Genomic DNA, 25824 nt, shown 5'->3' on the forward strand with positions numbered 1-25824 from the left:
AGGGATTTAAGCAAACAAGCAAGCCATTACAAATACACACGCACACAGACATACAAATACATTAATAAAAATAAACCATACATGAGATCCAAACATGGAAACGTGAGAAAAGAAACAATCTTGGGAGTAACAAAAGCAGAAAGTATCTGTGATATTGATAAAGGAGATATGCATAAAGGTCTGTATCCACCTGATTCCTAAATATGGCTGAACTCAGTGGGTATGACTGTACAGTGGTCCTATTATTATTATTTTTATGAAGTGGAAGCACTAGTTCAGTGCCAGATGTTAAAGGTGTGTTTTTAAGAGTTTCCTGACATTATCTGTAGAGTTCATGAACAGGTAGAAACAGAGGCTTCAAGCCTGACTGCTCACCACTGTTTTTGTTACCCGTTGAAGTTCAGGTTTTGGCTGCTGGGCAGAGGTCGGCATACGCTCAGGTTTATCATCGCTCCGGGTTCTTGGCTAGATCTGTGTTCAGATGATGTCTGTGCAGTGGTTACAATGTTGTGTTTGCAGTATAAGGCAGTTGTTTCTGTCTTGGACGCAGTTTCCACTTTAGCATTGCACTTTTGTCCTTTTGTGCAATAAAAAGAAAATATCCACATCTCTACTCCTCAAAAGCGAGGTTTTTGAGTGGGGTTGTACCACTCCACCATTTTCCTCTTTCTCCCAGTATAGGAATGAAGTCACTTGAGTAAGTGATAAGGCAAGAATGAAAAGAAAATCATGTTTGTTTTTACTTTATGTCCACCTGACGGACAGATAACTGAAGACTCTTTGTAATGCCAGTAACAACATAATTGTAATTGCACTGATTTTAGTACTGTCATGTGTTATATTATTGCATTGCTGAAAAATGTAATGTGATTACAGTAATCTGATACTTCATAACAAGTTACCCCCACCATGGTGAGGAGTACTGTGTATCTAAAAGGGTTAACAGTGGAGGATCTAACAGTGTGAACTGGGACATAGAGAAACCGACTGGCTTGGCTTTTAGTCAGCAAAAAGTAGTGTATGAATGGTGAATACAAGACTAATGGATACCTTTGAGGGTGTTCTGTGATATCAAGCACCACGACATTAGTAGCAGATCCTTAAGTCCTGTATGTCATTAGGTGGTTTTAAGTTTTCAGCACATACCAAAGAGGTTTGAGATTGAGAGCTGGGTAATTTAAAGCTTGGTGAACACTGTCTCACAAGTTCGTTTCTATGCCTTAGGATTTTTTTGCAGCCTGTTGAAAGAGGCAACTTCCACCAGGATTTACTGTTTCCATGAAGCTGTGTATCTGGCCTGCGACAGTGGCAGTACAGTAAGTAGCATTCACATGAATACAGGGATCCAAGATTTCCCAGGAGAAAATACACAGACCTTTGCCCTCCATCCTCTGGCATCCTGCTGTCATCTTTTCCTGGATAAAAAAGTCTCATGCATTCCCAAACAAAGGTGGCATGGTTGTGTAATCGTTAGCACTGTGGCCTCACTGCAGGATGATCCTTGATTTGAGTCCACTGGCCACTAAAAAGCAGGAACATCTCTCTACATTTCCCCACTTTTTTTTTTGCTTTCGGAACACAGACTTTAAGAACTGACTGTAGATATGCTGCCTCTTAAATCCCACCTCTTTACGGGTTTAGCTGCACTGAAATACTGTCACTCATTTCAGCTATCAACGGTTTTATTGTTGCATTGTGACACATATTACACAAAAATCAAACTCTGTCCTTGGAGGTCATATTTTAGTGCTCCACAAGCTGCTACAGTATCCCTTCAGTGTTTTCCTTGTTAGTCGGTGAACAAAAAGACACATCAAGGAGCGTGTCACAGTGGAGCAGATTACTGTAGGCCAGGTGAGCAGAGGTCAGAGCATCCTGATGGGGCGATGGAGCACTGAGGGTGTAGGATATGTAATAGAGGCATGGCGGTTAAATGCAGGGGTGGGCCGTGAGATCTAGAGGGAGTAGGACGTGGGCCACATCACCTCAGGCATCTCCTGAACACGCGTGATTGATGGGGAAGAGCTGACGAGCCAAGCTCCCAATGTCACTCTCCAATTAAATAACTCTCACCGCTGAACTACTCCCCCCCGCCCCCCTCCTCCTGCGATAAACCTCCCTTTTCTCCTCCCTTTCACCTCTTCCTCTATTATCACACCCCCCTCTCTCCCGCTGCACTCTGTCCCTCTACATCCTTTAAGTTGACTTCTTGATCAGTCCAGCTATTTCCTCTTCTTGGTATTATCCAACCTTAAATTCCCTTCCTTTACTGCCTTTCCATTTGTCTCCACCAACATTAGTCTTCATCGTTTCCCAGCACACTTTATAGTAACTTATTTATATATATATTTTTTACTTGTTCTGTCTCAGATTTAGACTTTGCTAACTGCTCTTCCAGGTATGACAGACAGAGGCTGCTCTTTCTATTAGTTTGGGTCAGTGCTCCCTTCCTAAATGACTGAGCAGATGAGACAAAAGAGGGTGCACCATGGTAATGTGCCGTCTCCAAAATGCAAATAGCATAGATAAAAATGCAAAGAGTGTAATCCATTTGTTACTAATGTCCAATCTCTGTTTATAATTCGAAATGCAATGTGAAAACTGGTGCACAGTCTTTTGAAAAAAGAAAAGAGTAAGTGTAAACCACCTGCTTCAAAACAAATACCAAAGTCCAAACACTGCCTAGGCTCGAGGAGAATTTGTTTTGCAAATGCATGCGTTATTATCTGGAAGGGCTGGCACATATAGTGTGTTTACTGTCACTAATTAGGATCGTAACTAATACTGGTTGGTCTCAGAGTTCTGTGACTGTAGAGGTGCCGTAGTTTAAGAGAGGCCAGCCTTATGCTGCATTCTTCTGTCACCACAGGAGCTCAGTTTGCTGCTAATTGGGCGAAAAACAAAACTCCGGGAGCACAAATGTGGAACTTCTGAAAAAAAAAGCGTACTGAATAAACATTGTGTTTTAAAAGTGTGAATTATTCTGGGGGAAAAAGAGAAATACGCACATGTGCCTAAGTGCAAAATTTCCCAAAATTAAAAATGAGAGAGTTCTTTTAAACATGTGGTAGCTCGCAGGATTTAATTAATTCTCAAGGTGAGGGGAGATGCTAAATTCCTCTCGCTGGTTGAAGGTGTCAATAATTTTGTATTGATTTTCCTTTCACTAGCAAGGCAATCATTTCACAGTACGCATGCCATCTGCTGCCAAAAACTTGGCAGGTTTGAATTTCGGTTCTTCGTCCGGTTTGCCAAAAACGCTGCGTGTGTCTCTGGCTCCCTCCTTGCCAACTTATTTTGGTCAAACTCTTTCGATAGGCTCCCTCCACTCCAGTCAGCGAGCATTTGGCTCAGATGAGAGCGTTTCCTGTCTCGCCCGGTGTTCCGATTCCCTCGTTGCCTTATGTTAAGAGAAATATAGATACGTACCCAAAACCCTGCAGCTGGGGTTCCCTGCACAGAGTCAGCACTGCGCAGGAGAGAGAGAGAGAGTGAGAGAGTGAGTGAGAGTAAGAGACGGGGAGAGAGAGAGTTGGAGAGCGAGAGAGAAAGAATCAGACTTGCCACAACCCTGCCAAGGGTGAGCATTTACGCGCGATCCGGTAGCCGATCTCCAGCAGCCGTGCACCGCCATCAGGACTAATTTCATCATGAAAACTTTCAAACTCTTTATTTTGACATAAGACGTTTTTTTCTGCGTGTGCTGCGTGGAGAGAAAAAGCTCAACTTCTACCACGGCACACCATCCGTGTCACGGTGAAGTTATTCCATCTTCTTTGGGTGAGTAATTTTAATAGATTTCACAGCTGCAATCATGTTTCGAGTTTTTTCTTTCTTTCATTCCCACATTTTTTTTTGTTAATGTATGCGCTACTAGGGCTTTGCTTTGCATTTTTTTTGTCCCGTCGCTTATTCTGTGATTAGTATTCCGTGGACACGGATTTCCTGCGGCGGTCGCTCACAGAGATGTTTACTGTCGGCGCTTTCGTGCTGCCCGTTTCCCATCATGTGCTCATTTGCCACCACTCTCCGTCCTCTCCTGCTTGATTTCTCCAAACCCTGAAGTTGTCAAGATGTTCACTCGATCTTTTCCTTTTTCTTCTTCTTTAAATTCTCAAAACGCCGCTAGGTCGATTAGGGAACAGGTGCGCCCTGCGAACTTTTTCTGCATCTTGCAGGTGTCGGCAGCCAATGCGCAATTATTGATACTTAACAGCAGGGTCAAAGAAACCAGGTCGCCCGACTGTGCAAACCTGACCAGAACAAAAGGTCTCTATAGAGAGGGATACCTGCTGATTTACACTGCAAAGGGTCACTCAGTATAGAAATGAGCTGCGAAATCTCATTTCCCCCCTCCATCAACCTACATAAAGAAAAAAATGCCTGAAGCTTTAAAAATGAACTTATTTTCAGTCATATTAGGAATTAAGACTTTTCTAAAATGAAAAGATTTGCCCTATTTGAGGCTGAGATACCCCCACATGCTTCGAAGAAATTCATGAAACTAATAACTGCAGTGGGAATAAGCGGAACCATACCAGAAATTGGCACAGCGTTCCACTTGTTTAAGGACAAAAATGACATTATGAATCAATATGCAATAAAATGACTCACTGAGATGGTACTTTTTTTCCCCAAGTGTCTGTTTAGTTTTTAACAAAAATGCCTCAAACTATCTGTGCAAATTGGTTCACTCGTGTTACTTTTATTTTTGTCCTGCATGCCACATAGTCGCCATAGTGAGAGGAATGAATATACAGTTCATCAGCTGCTTGATTTATTATGTTTATTAATTCGGTGCAAGCAATTAAAGATATGATTGTTTTGTGCGTGTGTGGAACTGAAGGTCAGCATTTTCACTTCTTTTAGAACACTGTCCTAGAAATACCTACACAAACCTTAATAAAAAACAGGTGGCTTTGCTTTCTTACAGGGAAATGAATAACAGAGAGTTTTGATTTAGCATTGTTCCACTTGCTGTTTGGTAGACAAACAGTGATTCATTCTGCAAGTCTGGCATCATCAGAAGTGCTTTAATATAGGTGAAAAAGGCGATTGTCTTATTCCTGGCCCTGAGCACATCCATCTACATCTTGACATCTTTTTCCGTGCAGCGTATGAAGCATACAATGTCAGTCAGCTTCTTCCAGTGCAGGATGCCAGGTGAATTTAAATGAATGCGAGATGAGATGTTAGAAATCAGCGTGAGGGACGACCACCTTTCAACCGGAGAGCTCGGGTTCAAGCTCCTGCGTCAGCAAGAGTCTGATCTGTGTGCACTGTAAATATCCTTGAAGACCCGCCAGGTATATGGCCACTGTTGCTCTGCAGCTGACCCTGTGCTCTGATTTCTTTATAAAAAGACAAGCAAGGAGAGAAGGTCTAAGAAAAATCAATGAAGTGTCATGCTACTATTATTTATATGAAAACTGCTCACATACAGCTCCTTTTTTATTACAAACAGACCTTTAAATGTCACAAAACACACAAAAAGGCTAGATCTATAAGTTCTCCAGCGAATATACTGTACACCTATCAGCCACAGCATTAAAATCACCTTCTCAATATTATGTAGGTTCAACTCATGCTGCCAAAACCTCCCCCCCTCTCAAAAAAAAAGAAAAAAAAGAAACTGCTCTGACCCATCCCACCATGTGCACAAAACCTTTGGGGTCGTCCTCTTATGTCTGGCAAGATGATGTTGGCAGCAGATGCTTTGTGGGTTGTGGTGTGTGGTCCAAATGGTTCCTAATTTATATATTTTTTTCCTTTCTTGTAGTTTCTTGAAATTGGGATCTGTGGAAACTGAAATATGAGTTTAAATCCGTCATCTTCAGCTGCTGTTGAGAGCCTGCTGTTGTTGGGGGGTACCATTGCCATCGTGGGGGGTGGGATGGAGGTGGGAGTCTGCAAAATTGTTTAGTTGATGGGGTGGTGTACAGGCCAGACATACACATGAATCACAGGACCCAAGGATTCCTAGAAGTCAAATGGATCGATCTTATTAAATTTACCTATCCAGTAGTTTTAATTGCGGCCGTATGCTTGTATGACACGGGAATCTGTCTTTGTGAAGTGTCCCAAACCATAATTGACTTAGGTTCACAGAAGTTTGTGTAGCGTGATCTGCCCCCTGGGAGAAGACACTGCACGTTCCCAATGATGGAGGAGAATATGGATCAGAGGAAGCGTGTGACTGGTTACTGAGCGCTGTAGCACTGGTAATCCTGTTGTGAGACTGGCAAATGGGATTAGAGGACTGTGTGTAAGAGAAACAGAAGCGAGGGATGACCGGGAGGCTTTACATTCATGGCTTTATCTCACATTTTCACTTCATTTAAAGTCATCGCTTTGACACCGGCCAACCAAGAGTCGGCTTCTTCACAGGCAATCCTGTGTGTGCTTTGACCATTTTGAAAGCCTGATATTGCTAGACTGAGTGAGTCAACTTTGTGATTATATCTGAATATTTTTAAAGCAAAAGAAAGAGATTTTTTTTTTTCTGCATCGTTGAAAACTAACTGAAGCATTTAAGGGATATGGCACCAAACATTGTGAGGGCTTTCAAACAGGATGACCCACCCTGGTTTTTCAAAAAGAAGAAAAAACTGCTTTTAAATGAATAATAATGGGCAGCCATACTGAAGGTAAAATGCCTGTGTGGTTTCCCAACTGTGCCAGTCTCTGTGTCCCTTTGCTTTATAGTATTCCTCCAGTTTTTGGTTCCACCAGCTTACTTACTAGGAGACAAAGCATTTGCCAGTTTTTTCTCTGTTGTTACACCATCATTGAGTCCCCCCCCCCCCCCCCCCCTACAAAAACTTAGAGCAAACTTGACATCAGCAGAAAAAAAGAAAGAAACACCAGTCTCACAAAACCCTCTTGTTATGTTCGTCTCTGTTTGCCAGTAGTGAATTTATTTCAATCACTTTCAATTGATATAATACGCTTTAATTCTTTAAAATGATGAACAGCTTAACTGCATTGGGAAAAAATTGATTTCTCCTACTGCATGAGTTGGCTAATAACTTAAAATCAAACAGACAGTAAATCAACAGAAACTCATTAACTAAAAAGCCAATATCTGCTTTACTGAACCCACAGTTGCACCCACAACTGCATCAGTGTTATCTCCAGCCTCCCGTCTCTTCGTGTTCGGGATTTCGCGAAATGAGAAGCATTAACTTGGCCGCTTGGCTCACACTGACCCTGTGCCGATATTCTCTCCTACAATACCACGGCTGCAACCTGCCTTCACAACTCGTGCTGCCCTGCAGCCAGATCTGCTCCACTTTCCACCTCTACCATTAAATTGTCATGTAGAGGCAGTGACTTTGAATCTGTGTATTAATGCATATGCACACATTACAGATTTAGTATACGTGGGTTTTTTTGTGGGGTTTTTTTTCACATTAAAAGCAATGGCAGATCAGAATGTTATCATAGTGTTCTGGATAAAGCTGTGCCCTGTAGTGGTTTATGTGCTTCTTGCACTTTGACCAGAAATATTTATATAATATGCATTTTTAAAAAAAGAAAAAGTTCAGATGCTTTTAGAAAAATGAAAGAACGTGTTGAGGATGCTCCTCACATACAGCATACACATAGGTGTCTGCAGAGGTGACAATCATGCTGTTGTCATTTCAGTATTAATTATTAGCGCTGGCTAATGACTTTGCTGTGGTGAGGTACAGCAAATGACTTCCACAGGATGTGTGGTGTGCTGTTTTTATTTTGCTTGGGGGGGCGGGGGGGCAGAGAGGAAGTAAAATGAGAACTGGAGAATCTGTGTGGGAAGACAGAGGTCACTGTATGCCAAAGCAATTACCTTCCTCATCCAGGGCCCTGCCAATGCGCTTGTAGAGGAGAGAGAAAGAGAGGTCAGTGAGGAAATAAATACATGTATGGTCAAACACTCAGTCTGCTGCACGTCTGCTTTAGAGCACCTGCTGAAGTTTAAATGGCATTTGTATCGCCCCAAGTTCATATAAATGTGCCCGAAAGCGCCGCTCCCGTGAGCCTCCTTCACAAATATTTATTGAGGGAATTTGTTGAAGTCCTAGTTAGGTGTCAAATTAGACAGACAAAAGCAGCGATATTATGAAGTTTATATAATTCCTCAACTGCCAGGATGTGTTGTGACATGAAGAACATTATCTGTCAGGAGCCGATGCTTTTCTCTGCTCTGACAAGTCTTCATGTTCTGGCATCTTGGGGGATCTGTCACAGAGCGAGGATGGCAGCGAGATAGATCCCCTTGCATGTGCTCGGACCGGGCAACAGAGTGCTCGGAGTAGAGGTCAGGAGAGCCCGGGCCATCATGCTGCTGACAGCTCAGATTTATTTTTAATCCAGGCGATGAGAGCTAGCCACACAGATCATGTGGCTTGTTAGTGTTGAATGGCGAGCCCCTCCGCCATTACACCGCGATTTTACACAAAGAAAATGTGACAAAATAATGACCTTGGTGAGGGAAAAACCCAGATAATTGAGAGCCAGCTGAATGGCGTTTGATTGTTATTCCACGCAGCGGCTGTTGTTTCTTTCGGTGTGAAATCTCTTGAAAAGCCAGGTCATTTTCCCTCCATCAAAGCCTTATTAACATTTTGACCTCAACCAATTGTTCTTTGTTGTGTGTGTAGGTTACAGTGTGTACATGAAGGGCGTTACATTGATTGCGTTTAACATATTTACTGTCTGCTCATTTTTGACCAATTTCTTCATGATTGGTGAAAAATGTCATTATCATTGCATCAGCAGCCACGTTACTTGCTGCCCAAAGTGGCTGCGGTCACAAAGCAATTTTGCTGACAGTCCTTCCTCTCTCCTCTCCTCTCTGTCTTTGTCTCTTTCTTTTTTTCTCCTCTCTCTGTGTTCTGATAGGTGCCAATTATAAAGGCCCTGCATTGAAGCCTCTCCAGCCGCCAGTGACCCTGTTAGCTGGCTTTAATGTCAACGATCTGGCTCCAAAGTGGAGGGAATTACCTCACTTTTAGTCTCCAATCAGGAAAAAAAGAAGAGCAATACAGCAAAATGCAGAGCTTGACTCTTTTGAGGGTCTGACTGCTCTTGCTTTCTGGTGAAACACAGGGTCAGGACTGTGTGGATAAAACCCTGAGGGTTTTGACATTTCAGCTTTTCTGTCTTTTTTTTTTTAATTTTTTTTAATTTTTGCTCCTCTTCTGGCCTCAGTGCTTTTTGGAAAGGGCCCAAATGATCTGGTGGTGTTGCTCAGGCATATGCAGAGCCCTGGCTCTTCTGGCGCTCCTGTTTCCCTTGCAGGAGAGGAGCTGCTGGGGTCTCAATCCCAGCTCTGGGGATCTGGAGAAGTCTCCACACTCTGATCCAGACCCCTGGGATGTCCTGCACAGAAACAGACGCAGCTGGGTATGGAACCAGTTCTTCGTATTAGAAGAGTTCACAGGAAATGAACCTCTCTACGTTGGCAAGGTAAGCGATCCATTAGCACAGTTTAGTGTGTTGTCATATGTGCAAGAAATGTGACTGAGCTGCTGTTCAAATCAGCACCGACTTGATTTTTTTTTGTTTATCAATTTTTTGCACGTTTGCTGCACCTGCACAATAATACACATATCAATAACTCCTTACCACAATGACCTGCAAAATCTGGGACACAGCAGGGTTTCAGAGAGTTGTACATATTCCTATTGTCCTATATAAAATGCTGAACAAATGAAAACACCAAATGCAGACAGTGTGGGAGGACATTCTGCATTTTATTGCGACAAGGTTGAAGTATGTGCTTGTGGAAACACGCGGTTTTAGTTTGGAGATTGACAAGGTAATTTGCATTGTAATCAGTCCACAGAAAAAGGTATATATATTACTCAAATGTGTCTTTTTACAGTAGGTGTTTTGCCGAGGTCCAAGCAGATAGATCAAAGTAATGCCTGTTTTGGCAGGTAAATAAGTACAAAAACCTCCCAATGACATTTAAAGCAAGGCACAAATGGCATAGTTAACGCGAGGGTACACTGACTAAGTGACTAATCGTGCTTTTATGAGATGTGGCAACACTGCTGGTTTATTATGGATAGCATTTCCTCAGGTAAAGACCAATAGTGGTAAAAACATAGGCCGCTTAAACTGAATAATATAGCATTAAAATACGCCTTTATAAGAAATTTTCCAGTGTTCACATTTTAAGTGCGAGACAAAACAACGCAGTGTACATAATTATGTACAATTACAATGCAGGAAGTTATTTAGAGTACTTTAAAATGTAGTTTGTAGTTCATTCATCTTTAAACGGTGTGGAACTAGCCAGTAAAGGCTTTTAAAGACACTCTAAGGACATGTTTATATGTGTAATCTCACACCTATAGTTTTTGCTTAGACGCAAGTAATTGTACTTCAGTTACTGACATATCCATTAGTAAAAGCTTGATGTTTCAACTGTAATGCTTTTAAATTAGTTTAATACATTGCAACATTACTGTGAATATTGAACAGGCTAATCCCTTCGAAAAGGGATGTTTAAAAAGACTTACCAAAGTATCTATGCAAGGCCTTTTCTAACTTGGCAGGGAATAGGAAGATTATCTATAAAGCACATTTTATACACAGAGGCAATTTTGAGTTTTTGACATGCACTGCTCTGAAAGAAATTCAGCGCAAAAAACAGTACAATATCCCCCGTAAGTGCAGTAGATAATAAGTACAAGAATTAATTTGAAATAGAGATGTAAAATACAGTGAAAGTAGCATAAAATTGACTTATTTTTGTTGAATGGAATCACTATAGCTGAAAATTAATCATTCAAAGAGTTGCGGTCAATGAAAAAGTAACATTCAAATCAACTTTAAGGGAAAGTCCCTCATAATGTATTTTATTAAGAATTTTTCAATGAGGAGTAAAGAAGTAAATATACTGTGTACTCTATAGGTACAAGTACCTGACATCTGTAGTGTAATACATTAATAAGTATCCACAGGTATTTTTAATCAAATACTAATGCTGAAGTAGCCTTCTGCAGAACCGTTAGTTTGCAGTGTGCAGCAGCATTGCTCCCCAGCTTTCAGCGCTACAGGATAAATGGACAGCTCCTGTTGGAAAATGGCTCTAGCGTGTGCAGTGCAAGCCAGATGGGTCTTGGATTGGTCTCCAGATCCCTGTTATCTCGGAGAATTTTCTGGTCTTATTATTAAATTAGTTTTCATCTTTCCGCTCGTCTGCAGGATAATCATTCTCATCTGCATGTATTTGCTAGTTCTGCTCTCACAAGCCCATTTCCTTGCTGTCTCTGAACTGGATTAGCGTCTCCAGCTGGAATTAGGATACATTTGACTGTCCTATTGTTCTCCTCTGTATTTTTTTTTTTTGCCAGAAGGATGCTAGAGGAAAGCATCTAAATCAGAATGAGCTTATTTGTGACACTGCTGGAGTTCAGCTAAAGGTCATTTCTTGTCCGCGGTCATCTTAAATGCAGTTTTGTCTGATCTGTGTGTCCCCAGATATCTGTTACATCTGACTACTGAGGAGAGCGTTTTTGCTTGTGAACATCTGTGCAGTGTCCTTGTCCTGCGTTGCCCATTTGAAAGTTAAAAAAGAGAGGTCAGCGGCGCAGTCAGGAATTTCTAGTGCCTGTTTTCTTTTACACATTCTTGTGTCTGATTGCTTTTCTTGTTAGTAAATCCCAAAGGACATGAACGGACTGATTACTTATTCATAGATGTGTTGAGATCCGCTTATTCACATGGAATATACACAAACTCATTTGCAAGTAAGCTCCTGACTAAGAGGTCCTTTTATTTTTCCATTCAAACACTGATTCATCCTTTATGGCTTTTTTTTTTTTCATTTTGTAGTTTTGTAGTAGTTCTTCTACCAATCCGGTGTAAAGACAACATAGCACCAGGCATGTAAAAAATCAGACTGGTTACATCTTTGCATCTGACCTCATGCCCGAGCCCAAACCCTTTGAGAAATATCAAAAATCTGATTCATTGACTCCCTGCGGGCAGAGCAGGCTGCCTGGGAGCTTGAGAAGCTGTCACATTATTTGTTCCCTGAGATCATAGTTGTCACGTAGTGTGTGTTTATTTGATGTTGCAAGGGCACACTGCTGCTGTAAAAAAGCGTGGGTGGGACACCCTGACCTTGTGACTCAGTGTGAGTGACATGGAAGGTCCTGCCATGTCAGGAAAATGACCTTACTGGAAATGAATTCTTCATAAATAAAAAAAGAAGAAAGTTACAGCACTAACACACGCAGCTCTAAAATTCCCGGCAGGTTATAAGCAACAACACCAGAGTGGCATGACCAGTAATTGCTTTTGTCAGAAGTATCCGGATATCTAATATGACGAACAATAGGAATCCATGTCCAAACAATGGTCCAGTCACAGCACAATTTGGTCATTTGTTTGGCTGGAAGCAAAGGCAAAAATGATATAGTCAGTAGGAAATAGGAAGTTATCACTTTGGCCTGGCTGCTCCCTGTATCTGCAGTCTGCTTGGCTTTAATGCATTCTGTCAGATTCTGAATTTCACAACCAAATGTCTCATTATGCCTTGGCACTCAGCCTCGGGTAAGTGTACTGGCCTGGAATCAGCGGCAGTCAAATCAAGCCAGTGGAAATATACATTAAAGAACCTCAAACTACACAGCCTCCACCGCAAATTGTCAACACACTTATTTAAACAAGTGAAAATGCTGGAACAAGTCATCCACTTAACAAACACTTACTGGTAAACATGATGTGATGCGCATTTCCTGCGGGGTGTTCATGTGGCTAAATATTTGCCTGTGTTGAAACAGCACTGTGTGGCATTTGCTGAATAAGCGGTGTTAGGAGGTGTGAAATTTTTTTAGATCGTTGTTTTTGTTAATGCATCAACATCACTCGCCTCGCAATTCGGAACACTTTTTCCATGTTCAATAACTTTTGTAAATCCACTCCCACATGCTATTTTTCATGGATCTGTTTATGTTCGAGCAGCGAGAGAAATTTGCAGCCTTTGAGGCAGAGTGCTGCTTCACATCACAGGAGGTACAAGCGCACAGAAGCAGCCCTTATGCTGAACCGCACTTATTTATAGAGATGTCTTCAAAATTAGCCACCTAACTAACCATCCGAGTAATGGATGGACCGATTTCACCTTATAATTCAAGCGGCATTTGGGCGGCAGTAGCCGGGGCTCTTCGGCTACACTCAAAAGCATTTCTTTCAACACAAATAAAAGAACCCTTACGAAGAGCAAAAGACTAGAAGCCGTCTCTTGATGGAAACATCTCTGGCGCTGAGCTATTAAATGTACAAAGGTGCCGGAAATTCAACAAAAGAAACAGAATTTTCCTTTTTTTTGTGCAACAAGTGTTTGTTGTGCTTTTTATTTTTGCAACTTCCACTAGACATTTTTTCATGTGCGTGCATTATGAGTTATTTGTGACCCGACATCGAGAACTCGGTGTTCGGAATGACAGTAATTCAGCTTAATAATCAAACAATATGCATCGTGGGCAGCAGGGACAGTCCCACAGATAATTACACCAGAGTGAACATAATGTGTTACTACTCAAGCCACTTCATTAGCATTCTTTGCAGTGTTCACTGTCAAATGGGTTAGAATCATAGAGCACAGGCAACTTGCAAAGGTCAGCCTCACTAGTGTCTACTCACACTTGCTGGTGCCACAAACACCGCACAGCTGGGGAGTGGTGAGAGCAGCCTGTTGAGTCGGAGAGGAGGGTGATTCAAGCTGACAGGGGGACATCATACACACGAGGGACAAGAGCTCACATAGTCGGGAGCTCGAGAGGCATCCTGGGGCCATCTGGGATAGTGGGAAAGCCGTTATTCAAGCCAGAGAATCAAAGAGAATAAAAACAGCAGTGTAAACCAGACAATAGGGTAGTTATCAGCAGGGTAGGGGGAAAGACAGGATGGGAACATTGTTTACTCTTGGACTCTCTCACACATATAGGGCTGAAGTCAATATCAGCTGGGCAATTTTTAAAGCGAATTTGGTGAAGTTTGACTTAAAGTCTAGAAGGAGGTTGGGACAAAGTCAGTGCAAAGCCGTTTATATGAGGTTGAGGGCAAAACAGACGACAAGCTGCACATCCAAATAATCAAAGAACACAGCTAATAATTTAAAGTAAGCTAAGTGGACTTTAGTGGCTGGGCTCTGACCAAAGATCTCCTAAATAGACATGAATTTTAGCAGCAAGGTTGCAGAGTTTCATATAGTTACAGAATTTGCCAAACAAGGTAGGGGAGGACCCTTAAACCAAGCACAGGCTGGCTGTGAATGGCAACAGGTTGGATGTCTGCAAACATATGATTACATGTGGACAAGGGTTCAGTTTTATGCCCTTATTTGCTTTCTGGAGAGAACTTTTTGGTTTCACTTAAATATGAAGCTGCGGCCACCAGAATATTTGCTTTGCTTAGCATAAACACTGGGAACAGAGTGTAACAGCTAGCTTGGTAGCCAGGTAACAAATTCCATTTACCAACACCCCTAAGGCTCACTAATTAACAGCTTATATCTAGTTTGTTTAATTTGTGTAAAAACTGAACTGTATAAACGACAGTTAGACAGAGGGTTATGTGCCAGGGTATTTCTTGGCTGTTAGCAGTTGCTTGGCAACCAAGGGAGGCTCTAGGAAGTTACCATGCCTGGCCAAGGTCTATTCTGGTGAAAAAGTACATTCACCAAAATAGCATACTATTCATTTGCCACGAATAACCACACAGGTTCCAAATCAGAGACAGACAATGACGTGTCAGTTTTGGAATAATACAATAATCAGTGCAGACTGTGCTGTAAAAAATGTGTTTCTGTAAAGCTGAAGTTACGCCACTTTGCATGTCTTTGCATCCATTTTTGTTTGTGTGTGAGTGCAACTTCTTTCAACAAGTTGAAGTAGTACAAGTAGTAGTACAAATAGGTTCTGCACTACACTATGAGAGGTAGTCTAGTTCATTTATTTATTTAACTTTTGTCGATTCTGACCTGGAAACAAGTCAGATCAAGCTTTAAAATTAGGGAAATTAAGTAAGATGTCATTAAGTTTACACACACACTTGTGGACAGGTTTATTTGACTTACTTTAGCTGGTTACACCTCCAATCAGGTGCAATTTAGAGAATTGTTAATTCTGTGGTGTCCAACAAACTATACTAAATGAATTAAATTAAAGTAATAAAATTGATTAACTGTAATCACACAACAGATTAGGCTTCATTTAAATTTGATCTTTGATATTTGACTTCATGCAAATATAGACAATCTCTGCACAAAGACGGTTTTAATGCATAACATAATGGAAGAGCCAGGGCATTTTAAAAAGGTGGCCAGCCCCATACCATTACTTACAGTACGCTGCAGTAGCATTAAAAGTGATGTCTTGCTCTTTTTATTTATTTATTTATTATTTTGCTACAAGGTAGATCATGCCAAACTGTTGTTTTTTAGGTACCTACTCTTATTAACATATTGACATATCCTATTTGCATAATTTCCTCTGGGATTAATAAGTTATTCTGATTCTGATTTTGATAATTGCTTATTGAGGCATGATGGCAATTTGCACCATGTACATTGCGAAGTGCACCATGAGGATTCTTTTGGAGGTTGTTAAAGTTGTTTTTTATCGAGCTGTTTATAAAGCTTACAGGATAATTGAGTTTAAACAGGTGGATGCGCTGTCTCTGAGGGAAAACCACAGTGAAATGGTTCTATGAATATTTCTGCAGCCTATGATGGGCTTCACAGCTTGTTGTTTGGTGTGGTCAGAGTTTTACGGTGTGGCCACCTCTACAGTTCACATAGACTATTAGAATATCTTTTAGTTCTAACCTGCAGGACAAATGTTACGATTTGTTATGAAGCACAAAATTTGGATCTGAGGATATTTAAAATAACATCTGATGTGAAGCCCTGAATGATCAATAGTGAGTTTTTTCCTCTTTGTGCATCTTGGCTGTTAATTTATGTTTTGAACGTGCTTATTTTTCAGAGGGAGAAATCCAGAAATTGCTGGGCATGGAGACTGGTTTGATAACATTTTCTGAAGTCGGGATTAGAGTTTAACAAGATGCAAATGTTTTTGTTCCTGCTGAGACTGTGAAAGCTGTTGCAATCTGTCCATTTGACTTCAGCTTTTGAAACTGGTGCTTTTCACATACAGTGCATCAAATGAACCACAGGATTTAAAACATGGTATATTTTATTCATATTTATATAAAAAATAAAAAAGGGAGAGAGAAAGAAAATCAAGATGCTAAAATGTTGTTGGCTCTATTCAGAGTTTACTTGAACATTTACACAAGCTGTTTGTATTAGATGTTTGCCTTTTAGGTGTTGTATTTAAAGCCTTGATTTACTCATTCTCCTCTTGTCTCATCCTTCAGCAGTATTTTTCAGTTTGATGGTGGGTAAAAAAAAGACGTACGTGATTTCCACATTAGGATACGTTGTGTAAGAAAAACCCACTTTGTCACTGCTGGTTATGTTTTAACCCAGTTAAATATTAGGGGATATTGTAGGCAGAGGGAAGTTGTTGTGTATTTTCTTTCTGTATCTTTTTATGTGCATTTTTTTTTTGTCTGAATACGGTCTAGCTGAAGTTTCCTGAAGTGCTGATGTACTGAATTTTCGACATCCCCAACAGGTTTGATCTTGAATAATTCAAGAGAGGTCCTCAGCCTGCGCTGAGAGTATAGATGTATTATGAATACATACAAAAGTTAAGTTTTTAGTTCTCTCTATTTTTCCTCTACAAAGTGGATAACAAGTGGCCTGGAGACTTTTGCAATTGGTAGAATGGGGTTATCAAGAATTCTTCTCTACTTCAGTGACTAACGCAAGCATAAACTTCATACAGGCAGTTCATGTATTACAAAAAAAGTTGGTTAACTTATGGTCTCTTGTTCCATATAAAAGAGCTTGAGGAGTCTTAAGTATGCATGGGAAGGTAATTCACCCGTCCTGAAATATATAGATATACTGTCTTTATTCAGTTGGAAAGTGAGGCAGTCAGTAGGTGGACGTGTTAGTCAGCTATGCCACAGAACCTACTTGACTATTCTCCTCATAATGTAATGAAAGTGTGCATCAATTTTATTTATTCATTTATTTTTTATTGACTGATCTGTAGCTTTTGATGCTGTGTAAAATAAAAGCATTTTTTCTCCTTTGTATATGGAGTTAGTCTGAAAGGGTACTAGGCAGAATAAATGTTTCTTTAAAGTGAGATTGTATAGCGATATTGAGTTTTCCCATCTTTATTATATCTTCAGTACTCCAGGTACCTTCAGAGAATTGCTCATTGTGTCAAGTGTATTTTGAGATTAATTCATTATGTATTAGCCAGTGTTGCTTAGGGGGGCCCAGGTTTTAAGTCTATCAAAACTCCATTCAATTTGATTGAAAAAAAAAAAGCAAAACACAAAAGCTCTATGCTGATCTGATTGTTCCCCACTTCCAGAAGAAGTCTAATTTCGGAAACAACATATCTGAGTCAAAAAAACAGGTTTCTTGTTTTGGGTTAAGGGAGGAAAAATAATTAAGTTAACACTGCAAGATTTCTAAAGATGAAAGCCAATTGCATGTACAGTGGAACCTTATCTGGGTGAGTGAGAGTTGCTGCCTGTAACGTCATGTTTGAAAGTACCATCTAAGGAGTGCTACAAGGGGTACTTGTACCTCGGGGGGTACATAAAGTTCAGTATTAGCTTAGCTCAAAAGAAAGTCTGGGCTGAAATCATTATTGTCTCCTACTGATAATGATAGCCTGGTAGAACAATGACACTACCAGACAGATAGAGTTCTCCCTCCACTCCAAAACAACTAAGCTGTTAACAACATGTTTAAGCTCCAAATGTCCGTTGTAAAATAATTCTGGCAGTCTCGTCCAATCATCTGTCTTACTTGTGCAACATCTTTCTTTACAGCATGTTGCTCAATATTTAACCTTGGCATTATTTTAGCCTAAAGTTTGCTTTGATGTGAATATTTTAGAGAGGTGGCTACATTGTAAGCTGGCTACTAGGGTTCGTCTCCAGTAATTAAAGCTTTTATTGCGTTTTTGTCATATAGCTTCCTTTTTGGATTTTCTATGAATTTATTTAACAAAAACATATAGGTTGCAGTACACTTTTTGTACTTGAAAGTATTGTATTTACATAATACTTTACACTAATTAACAGGTAGCTAAATTTGTTCTAAATCTTAAATGTAAATGCAGAAGTTATTTGTGTTTTATTGCTAGCAAAATTATTGTAAGTTATCAACATATTACTTTATTTTTATTAACGGTTTTGTCTAATAGAGATATGTTAGTTTCTACATTAATGCTAACAGTTTCTTCCCTCTTATTTCTGAAAAAATGTTGGTGTAGTAGTACTTTGCTAAAACCATTATTAATAATGCTTATTACTTTATTGTTTCCACCTAGTTACCCCACTATTACCACTTTATTACTAAACTATAATAGAAGGTGCCACGACGAATAAATATTTAGGCAATTTGTTTGTTTATGCAGATTAACCACTGTTAAATTTTACTGTTGCAGCTAACATGTTTCTAAAGGTGCAACTCTAGCTTTGGTGCACTGAATTGTATTGTACTTCTTTATACAAGCCAACAATGAGATGGGCAGATTTTATACATTGTTCTGGGAACATCGACTGTTGAAGAATAAACTTAAACCTGTCAATATACATTTGCATTACTGTATAATGAGAAATCTGTAATTTCTCACTATACAACTTCACCAACTGTGAATTAATTATACTTTGTACGTGACAACCTAGCTTACTTTTCCTCTCCTCTAAATATATTGATAATTGCCCCCAAAAATGCTAAAATTGAGACTTTATGACCCAGGGGTTAATGTCACATTAGCTAAATCCATATTTTAGACTATACGGTTAACACTAGAGCTAATGTAAAAATGTTACTTTTACAAATCACACCAACCACATTAAGCATTGCTATGTAAAGTAGCAGATTATGAGAGCCAATTTAAATTTGAGTATCACAAAACTGTGATTAATACTGAAAGTCTTCTTACATCAGGCTTCTTTCTCTTTGTAAATGGCTGAAGGGATAAAAATAAACAACTTACCTTACTTTCTCACCTTAACCTGATTACTCTCAGTAATCTGCTTTTTATCTCCCTTTGTGTCTCTGTGTGTTTCCAAGTATGTGTGTTGAAACTGCAGCTCTGCCAGAGTAACTTGAAGTCCTCCACCTCCTCCCATTCTCTCCACACACTCAGTTTTTTCCCTTCCCTGCCCCCACACCCTCCACTAGACATTTCCCATCCAATAGATGAAGGGACCCTAATATGCTAAAACCGGGGATGCATTGGCCACCTCTCGCTGTAATTAAATTCAGTCATAATGAATCATAGCCCTTAATCCTAAAACAGGCTATATTTCCACTGGGAGGAGAAATGACCTACATGTACTGGAAAAGCTCTTGGTATAGCGTTTCTATGTCTTCCTTTCTTGGCGTCCTTTCTGAAAGCATGACAAATGCTCACAAACCTTACTTTGAACTGTGTTAAAAGTAAATGACAAGTGGCAGCATGCCTATTTCCATATCAGTGCTATTCATTTATATACATATGACACAGGGCATACTTAACAAAGTCAGGTAGCAGCTTCAAACACTTCATAACAAGTCATGCCACACTGCAGGTTTTTCTAAAAAAATGTAGCCAAATCTTCTTTAGTGCATTCTTTATGTTCAGCTGATGGTATGTGACTTGTGTAGCAATTTGGTGTCCAACAGCCCTTTAGCTTTATATAGAAGAATTTGTGCATAGTAACATGAGGCAATTAGGGTATTGTATGAGCCAGTCATCAGACTAATGTCGATGATTCACAATGGAGCCTGTATACCTTTGCTCTAAAAGGCGTATTTCATCATTTGCAGACCATGTTGGTTGCGGCCCAAGATACTGTCAGTACACTGTGTAAAATATGTACTTGGTAGCGGGATACCAGAAATAGAATGCATACTTTGTTTGCCTACAGATAGGAAAGAAATGCTGAATTTGGTTGCAATGCAGAGAAATCCATTAATTATGAATTGCATCTTTGTTTTTGTGGTTGAATCACCGTGTTGAAGTCATTAGTCGTTCTTTTTTAATTGCACATTGTCACTAATTGCATCACAGAATGTCAAATTTCACCTTTTAAATTCAGCTTTTATTTCGCCTAATAATAGGGTTGCACCATCATTCATGTAGAACTGAGAGCTGAAAAAACAGGTCGTTTTTCATCTGTACAGATTGCATGGTGTTGTTGAGGAATCATATACTAAGACTAAGGCCCAATTTACACCTGGTGTTAACATGTGGTGGATTAATGACATCCGCACGCTTGTGCATTGACACCTGGCAGGAAAATGCTTTCTCATTATCTTGATTCTGTCTGCATTGTAATCAGAGATCACTTGCGAAATGAGGCAGAGTTAGCAGCAGTGCCACTTGCTGCTATAATTTATTTTGAATTCATTTTTTGTAAGGAAAGACTTGCGGTGACTACTAGGAAGGAAGCAGAAAGCAACAAGAGCTGGAATTATGTGACCTTTCAACTAGTTTCAACTTTAGTTGGTTTAAGAATGTGGTCACACTGCAATAATTGCCTTTACACCTGGGTAAAATACCATCACAGTGGAAAACATGTCACCTCCACATGTATTCTGAATTGTCCCACCTTGCATAGACACGATTGAATGAAAAAGAGTTGTGTGCTGTTTTCAGGTATAAATTGAGTCCAAGAGAATAAAGAGTCTGTATTTAGAGATCTGTACTTAGAGTACAATGCTAATACTTTGCTGCTTTGCTGATATGAGAATCCATCCATGTTCAGCATTTTAGCATCAATTATATTTACAAAAAAAGCTAATTAGAAATAATTTGATAATAGATTTAAAATATTTATTTTTAGTTTTTAGCCTTTATTGACAGGAAAGCAAGAGTAACTGGCACACAGCCCAGGACAGTCTCAAACACAGGCCTCTGCAGTAGACCTTTGGCATGAGTCACCTACGCCAGCGGTCCCCAACCCCCGGGCCACGGACCGGTACTGGTCCGTGTCATTTGGTACCGGGCCGCGAGAGTTTAGGCTTGGGTGTGAAATTTATGGTTTTCAGGGTTTTTATCGTTAACTCGGTTTTCCTGGGTCTTTTCCCGTGTTGTAGTTGTGTCTTATTTTGAAAGAAATGTTACCATAGCGACCAGAGAGCATTAAGGGGCAGAGAGGAGGATGTTACTCTCAATGCTGTTGGCGCATTTTCAGGAGGACGCTGCTAATAAAGTTACACAATTACACAGTGAATTTGGGTTTATTATTATATTTACAAAATACCACAGTTTTTGTCTTGGTCGTATCATTTTATTTTGTTGTATTTATCCACGACACCTTAAAGGCCGGTCCGTGAAAATATTGTCTGGCATTAAACCGGTCCGTGGCACAAAAAAGGTTGGGGACCGCTGACCTACACAACCAAGTGAGCTATACCGGCGCCTTATGATAAATATGAATTTTATTGCAATCCACCTTTATCCTACTAAAAACATACCCAACATACACTAAGACAATAAGCTGTATCCTTTTTTCCCTCAAAGGTATTTAATTTAAAGTCTAATTATAATCACCATGTTCCTTGCATTCTCCTTATCTAAGATGAAAATAAAACACAAAAACCTGCGTAGCGTTTAGCACTCGGGTACTTTAGTGAAGAAAACGAACGCTCGTCATTACTGACTCCACATGACTTATTTTGGAAATTTGATGCAGTTAAGATCACACTTTCACAACCCACGGCTAATTTATAAAACCATAACAACAATAACAGCACTGAAAAGTGCTGGTGGCTGAATCAATTCTCTTTCAATTTCAGGGACAACGGGGATAAGTGGATCTTAGCTGGTGCAGATAATGTTTAGTCGCAGTGTTTCTTCTTTGCATTTTTGGAAGTTTTTTAAATGCTGATACAAACCAAGGACATTGACTGTGTGTGAATTTCCTTTTAAATGACGTCTCTTGTGAGCAATCTCTTTCTTCTTTTTCCTTTTCCTTTTCTTCTTTTTATATAAATGTGAGTCTACGGTAAAAAAAATGTACCTTTACATAAAAAAGTCAACTGCTTTTATGACTGTATCAGAACTACGCGTATTAAATGGCTTTCTTTCAAAAGAACATCAGCCTTATGCTGGCAATTTGCTGTGGCCTATGGACAATGTAAGGTAAAGGTGCAAGACGCATTATTTCCCTTCTTTTCAGATTAAATTCCATCCCTTTCAGTTCCTTTTTGCTTCCATTTTGACACACACAGCTGAAATTCTGTTAAATTTAGCTGCTGCGGAGAAGTTTGAGGGATTTCTGTGAAGATATCCTGTTCTTGGAACCAAGCCCATTCATTTTCTATGGCGGAGATGAGTTCATAGTCTGACAGTGTTAAATTATGCTGCGGGGCTAAGGCTATGCAAAGACTATGGGGTGATTCAGAGATGGATTGGGCTATGATCTAAGGTTGTTATTGAATTTGGCTCCTGATATCCCTCAGAATGAAGAATGGAGTCAGGAGAGTGATTTGCTCCTTTTTTTTCTTGGTGCGAGACTAAATATATTCACTACTGGAGGGATTGTGTACACATCAAAAGTCTTCCTTCCCAAAGGCCCTCTCATGTTGGGGTTTAATAAGGTATTTTATTGTTTGAAGTAGTACTGCTTGTTTGAGTTGTTTATAATCCCTTTGGATCGTAGCAGCACAGTCGGTAGTGTAAAAGAGATGGCATTATTCTTGTTTTCTTTTCTTTTTCCACAGCACTGGGCTTTCGTTACATTTTATAATCCAGGTAGGCTTTTTTTATTCTTTCTCCAAAGAACTGGGGAAAGCTGGGGTCACAGGGCACATGCTGTACTTCAATGCCAGTTGCAGGTGATGGACTTTATGCCTGACTATTGCATATAGGTGCTGCAGAGAAGAGAAGGAGACAAGGTAAAGAAGCTCATGTAACAGTAACAGTCCTTGAATGTATTATAGTGAATGTATTGTGTCTGGTCGCTCCACCTGGTTGAGGCAGTTGAATCGTGCCTGTCCCATTTATGTCGTTCTAGCATTTAGCAGTCTTTTGTACTGCCGTGTATTCTCCTGCTTGTGCAAAGTTTCCACTCCTGAGCTTTCGAAAAATGCCTGCCAATTTCTGTGTTAAAAATAGTATTAATTACAATCTTTTAAAAAAGTATCAAACACAATTAGACATTGCATTATATCTAGTATTGTGAATTCTTTGATACAACTAAGCTAAATTTTGTGACATTTTTCTGGCAAAACTAATTAGAGTTGCTAAGACAAGCAATCTCAACAGAACAACTAAAATTTCATTGGGGCAGACTTACTTTCTGACTACACCTTCTCTCCTCTGGCAGCAGCTGATTATGTATCGCACGTATCAAGCATAGCATTATCAAAACTGAAGCATCCAGCGTCTGACCCGTTCCCAAGTCATATCCAGGGAGTGGAGACTGGTTTAGATTCTGTGCTTCATTACATTAAAATTTGGCTTTGCCACGTGTTTCTGGTATGTCACAGGTCTATACAGGTTTTCCAGAAAGGAAAAAAAATGCTCAAAAGGCCTCAAATAAAATAAAAAAATAAAATAAAAAGAAATCTGTGGTTTACTTGCAACTTCCATGCAAATATATATGGATAACGAAGAGCTCTTCTTTCAAGGAAGATCCAATTTTCTTGCATGATTAGTTGTAAATTAGATGCTTCTTCCTGAAGCATGCAGAACAGATTCTTAATGAGTTCTTAATCACGCCAAGTTTTAAAGCAATTGATTACAAAATATTACAAAATGCTTCTAGTGCTGCTAACATTTTCAACTGTCATTTAAATTTTGAAGAGACATGCAGTGTTTAATAATACAGAGCGAGAAATCTGTTCCTTTAGGTTTAAATCATGCAGTGGACAAGCTGTAGCACATACCTAGATGAGTGAGAAGTACAACTCCATTGTGGCCATCTGACAAGGAAAAATTGGCACTCTGTGTGATACAGTATACGAGCACAGTTTGACTTTAAACTCAAGCAGAGAGATGTGTCATAGATTTGAAATAGACTGAGAACATACATATATTATACTTGACTCTGTTCCTGAGCTGAAAATTGGTTCACTTTTCAGTTGACAGCAGCAGTACAATTTTCTGTGCAAAAGCTTAGAGCTGCAGCGATTAGAAAGAAAGCGAAATAATACATTGTTATCTAGTCTGATTATCTATTAATCACACACACCAAAAAAAGCTCTTTCAGCCTCACAAATATATAGTTTACCAGCCGTACTTTTAGTGTTTTCCCAGTGAACAAAAGTCACCTGAAGACATTACAACAAAGAAACATTTTCATTTTTCTTTGACATTTTCAATTTAAAACAAAGTGTTTGCAGATTAGCTGATTAGGTGCAGAGCTACCCAAGTTCACACTAACCTGAATTACAAATAAGAGTCATGTCTTGGAAATGAATCTGTATTGATTGCAAGAGCTTTGGCAGAAAAAAAAGGGTAGTCCTTAAACTAAAATCTGCCCCTATTCCAAAACGTTTCTAATTTTGAGTACTTCACTCACGTTTATCAGTGTTGCATGTGTAGGTATGAAAGCACAATGTGATATAGTGTGTGTGTCGTAGTTATTTAAGAGACGGGAACAAGCATACACAAATATGATATAGTGCGGTCATTGCTGACTGTTAGGCTTTCATGATAATTAGCCGGTGACTGTAATGCAGCTACGTAAATGCGCTGTGGGATCATTTGTGTCTGGTTTATTTGCTGTAGATGATCAGATCTACTTTACATGGCATCCCATTAATTTAAGTACATTATTTAAAGTACATGATTTACATGGCCTTCAGCCTATTCAATATACACATTTAAATGATACATGTGGCGTTTAAGTAAATCATTTGGTGTTTCTAGTCTTGTTAATTTTACTTTCCGACCTGAGACAAAATAGGCTGATTTTATTAGGTGTAAATTAAATTCTTTGTCTTCACCTTCCAAATTAGCACACTGGGTTAAAAGTTTGTCTGAATCTGTTATGAGGTCGAACTTCTCTATCTATAATCTTGACAGATATTAATACTGACAGAATTTTTAAACTACCATGTCCAACAGTGGATTTAATTTATGACAAGGAAAATCAAAATCTCGACTTTCCCCAAGACTCTTGCTCTGTCCTTTTTTGATCTCCTTTTTTGTTTGTTGGGCTCCCCATCTATACATAAAATCAGCTGCTTTCCAGCCTCAGGTATGTTGTCTGTGCATTCAGGGAAATCAATTAGTGAAGCAGACCAGAAGACAAAGTCAGCCAAAATTAAACAGAGAAAACTCTTTGTACAGTGCTCGCACTGAGGATTAATAATGGATGGTAGACACGGTTTGACCTCTGTACTGAAAAAAAAATGAGCATAAGTAAATATATCTCATCCGAGTGAGTTACAAATGTGGTGCTCTTTCACCCGGAATCCTTTGTATGTCTCAGAGAGGATGAATTGACACATTTGATGTGATTTATTAAAGAAAAGCCTGTTACAGTTACTCGCGTGGCATTGAGTGCTTAGAACTGTGCATTTTTCTGGCTGTTTAATGGATCGTATTTGGGCTGTTGTTGCAAATTCATTGTACTTATCTCAACGGGAGGAAGTTACTTTTAGCACTGGAGTTTTCCAAATTAAGAGAAGTAGTGGGACAGCACGGTGGCACAGTGTTTTGCACTGTTCAATTCCACCCTCTGTGTGGAGTTTGCATGTTTTCTCCTGGTACTCCAGCTTCC

General features: G+C 39.6%; 1 protein-coding gene across 1 annotated transcript in view; it reads left to right on the plus strand.

The window, feature by feature from the left end:
* Positions 1–3606: 3606 nt before the first annotated feature.
* Positions 3607–25824, plus strand: part of LOC134634661 (cadherin-7-like) — a 109624-nt gene continuing 87406 nt past the window's right edge. The window contains exons 1-2 of the mRNA XM_063483980.1: positions 3607–3780; positions 8884–9450. Of these exons, the coding sequence (XP_063340050.1) occupies positions 9214–9450 (237 nt within the window). The 5' untranslated portion in view covers positions 3607–3780; positions 8884–9213. The remainder of the gene's footprint in view (positions 3781–8883; positions 9451–25824) is intronic.

Source organism: Pelmatolapia mariae, linkage group LG9, assembly GCF_036321145.2.
Source record: "Pelmatolapia mariae isolate MD_Pm_ZW linkage group LG9, Pm_UMD_F_2, whole genome shotgun sequence".
Classification (NCBI taxonomy): domain Eukaryota; kingdom Metazoa; phylum Chordata; class Actinopteri; order Cichliformes; family Cichlidae; genus Pelmatolapia; species Pelmatolapia mariae.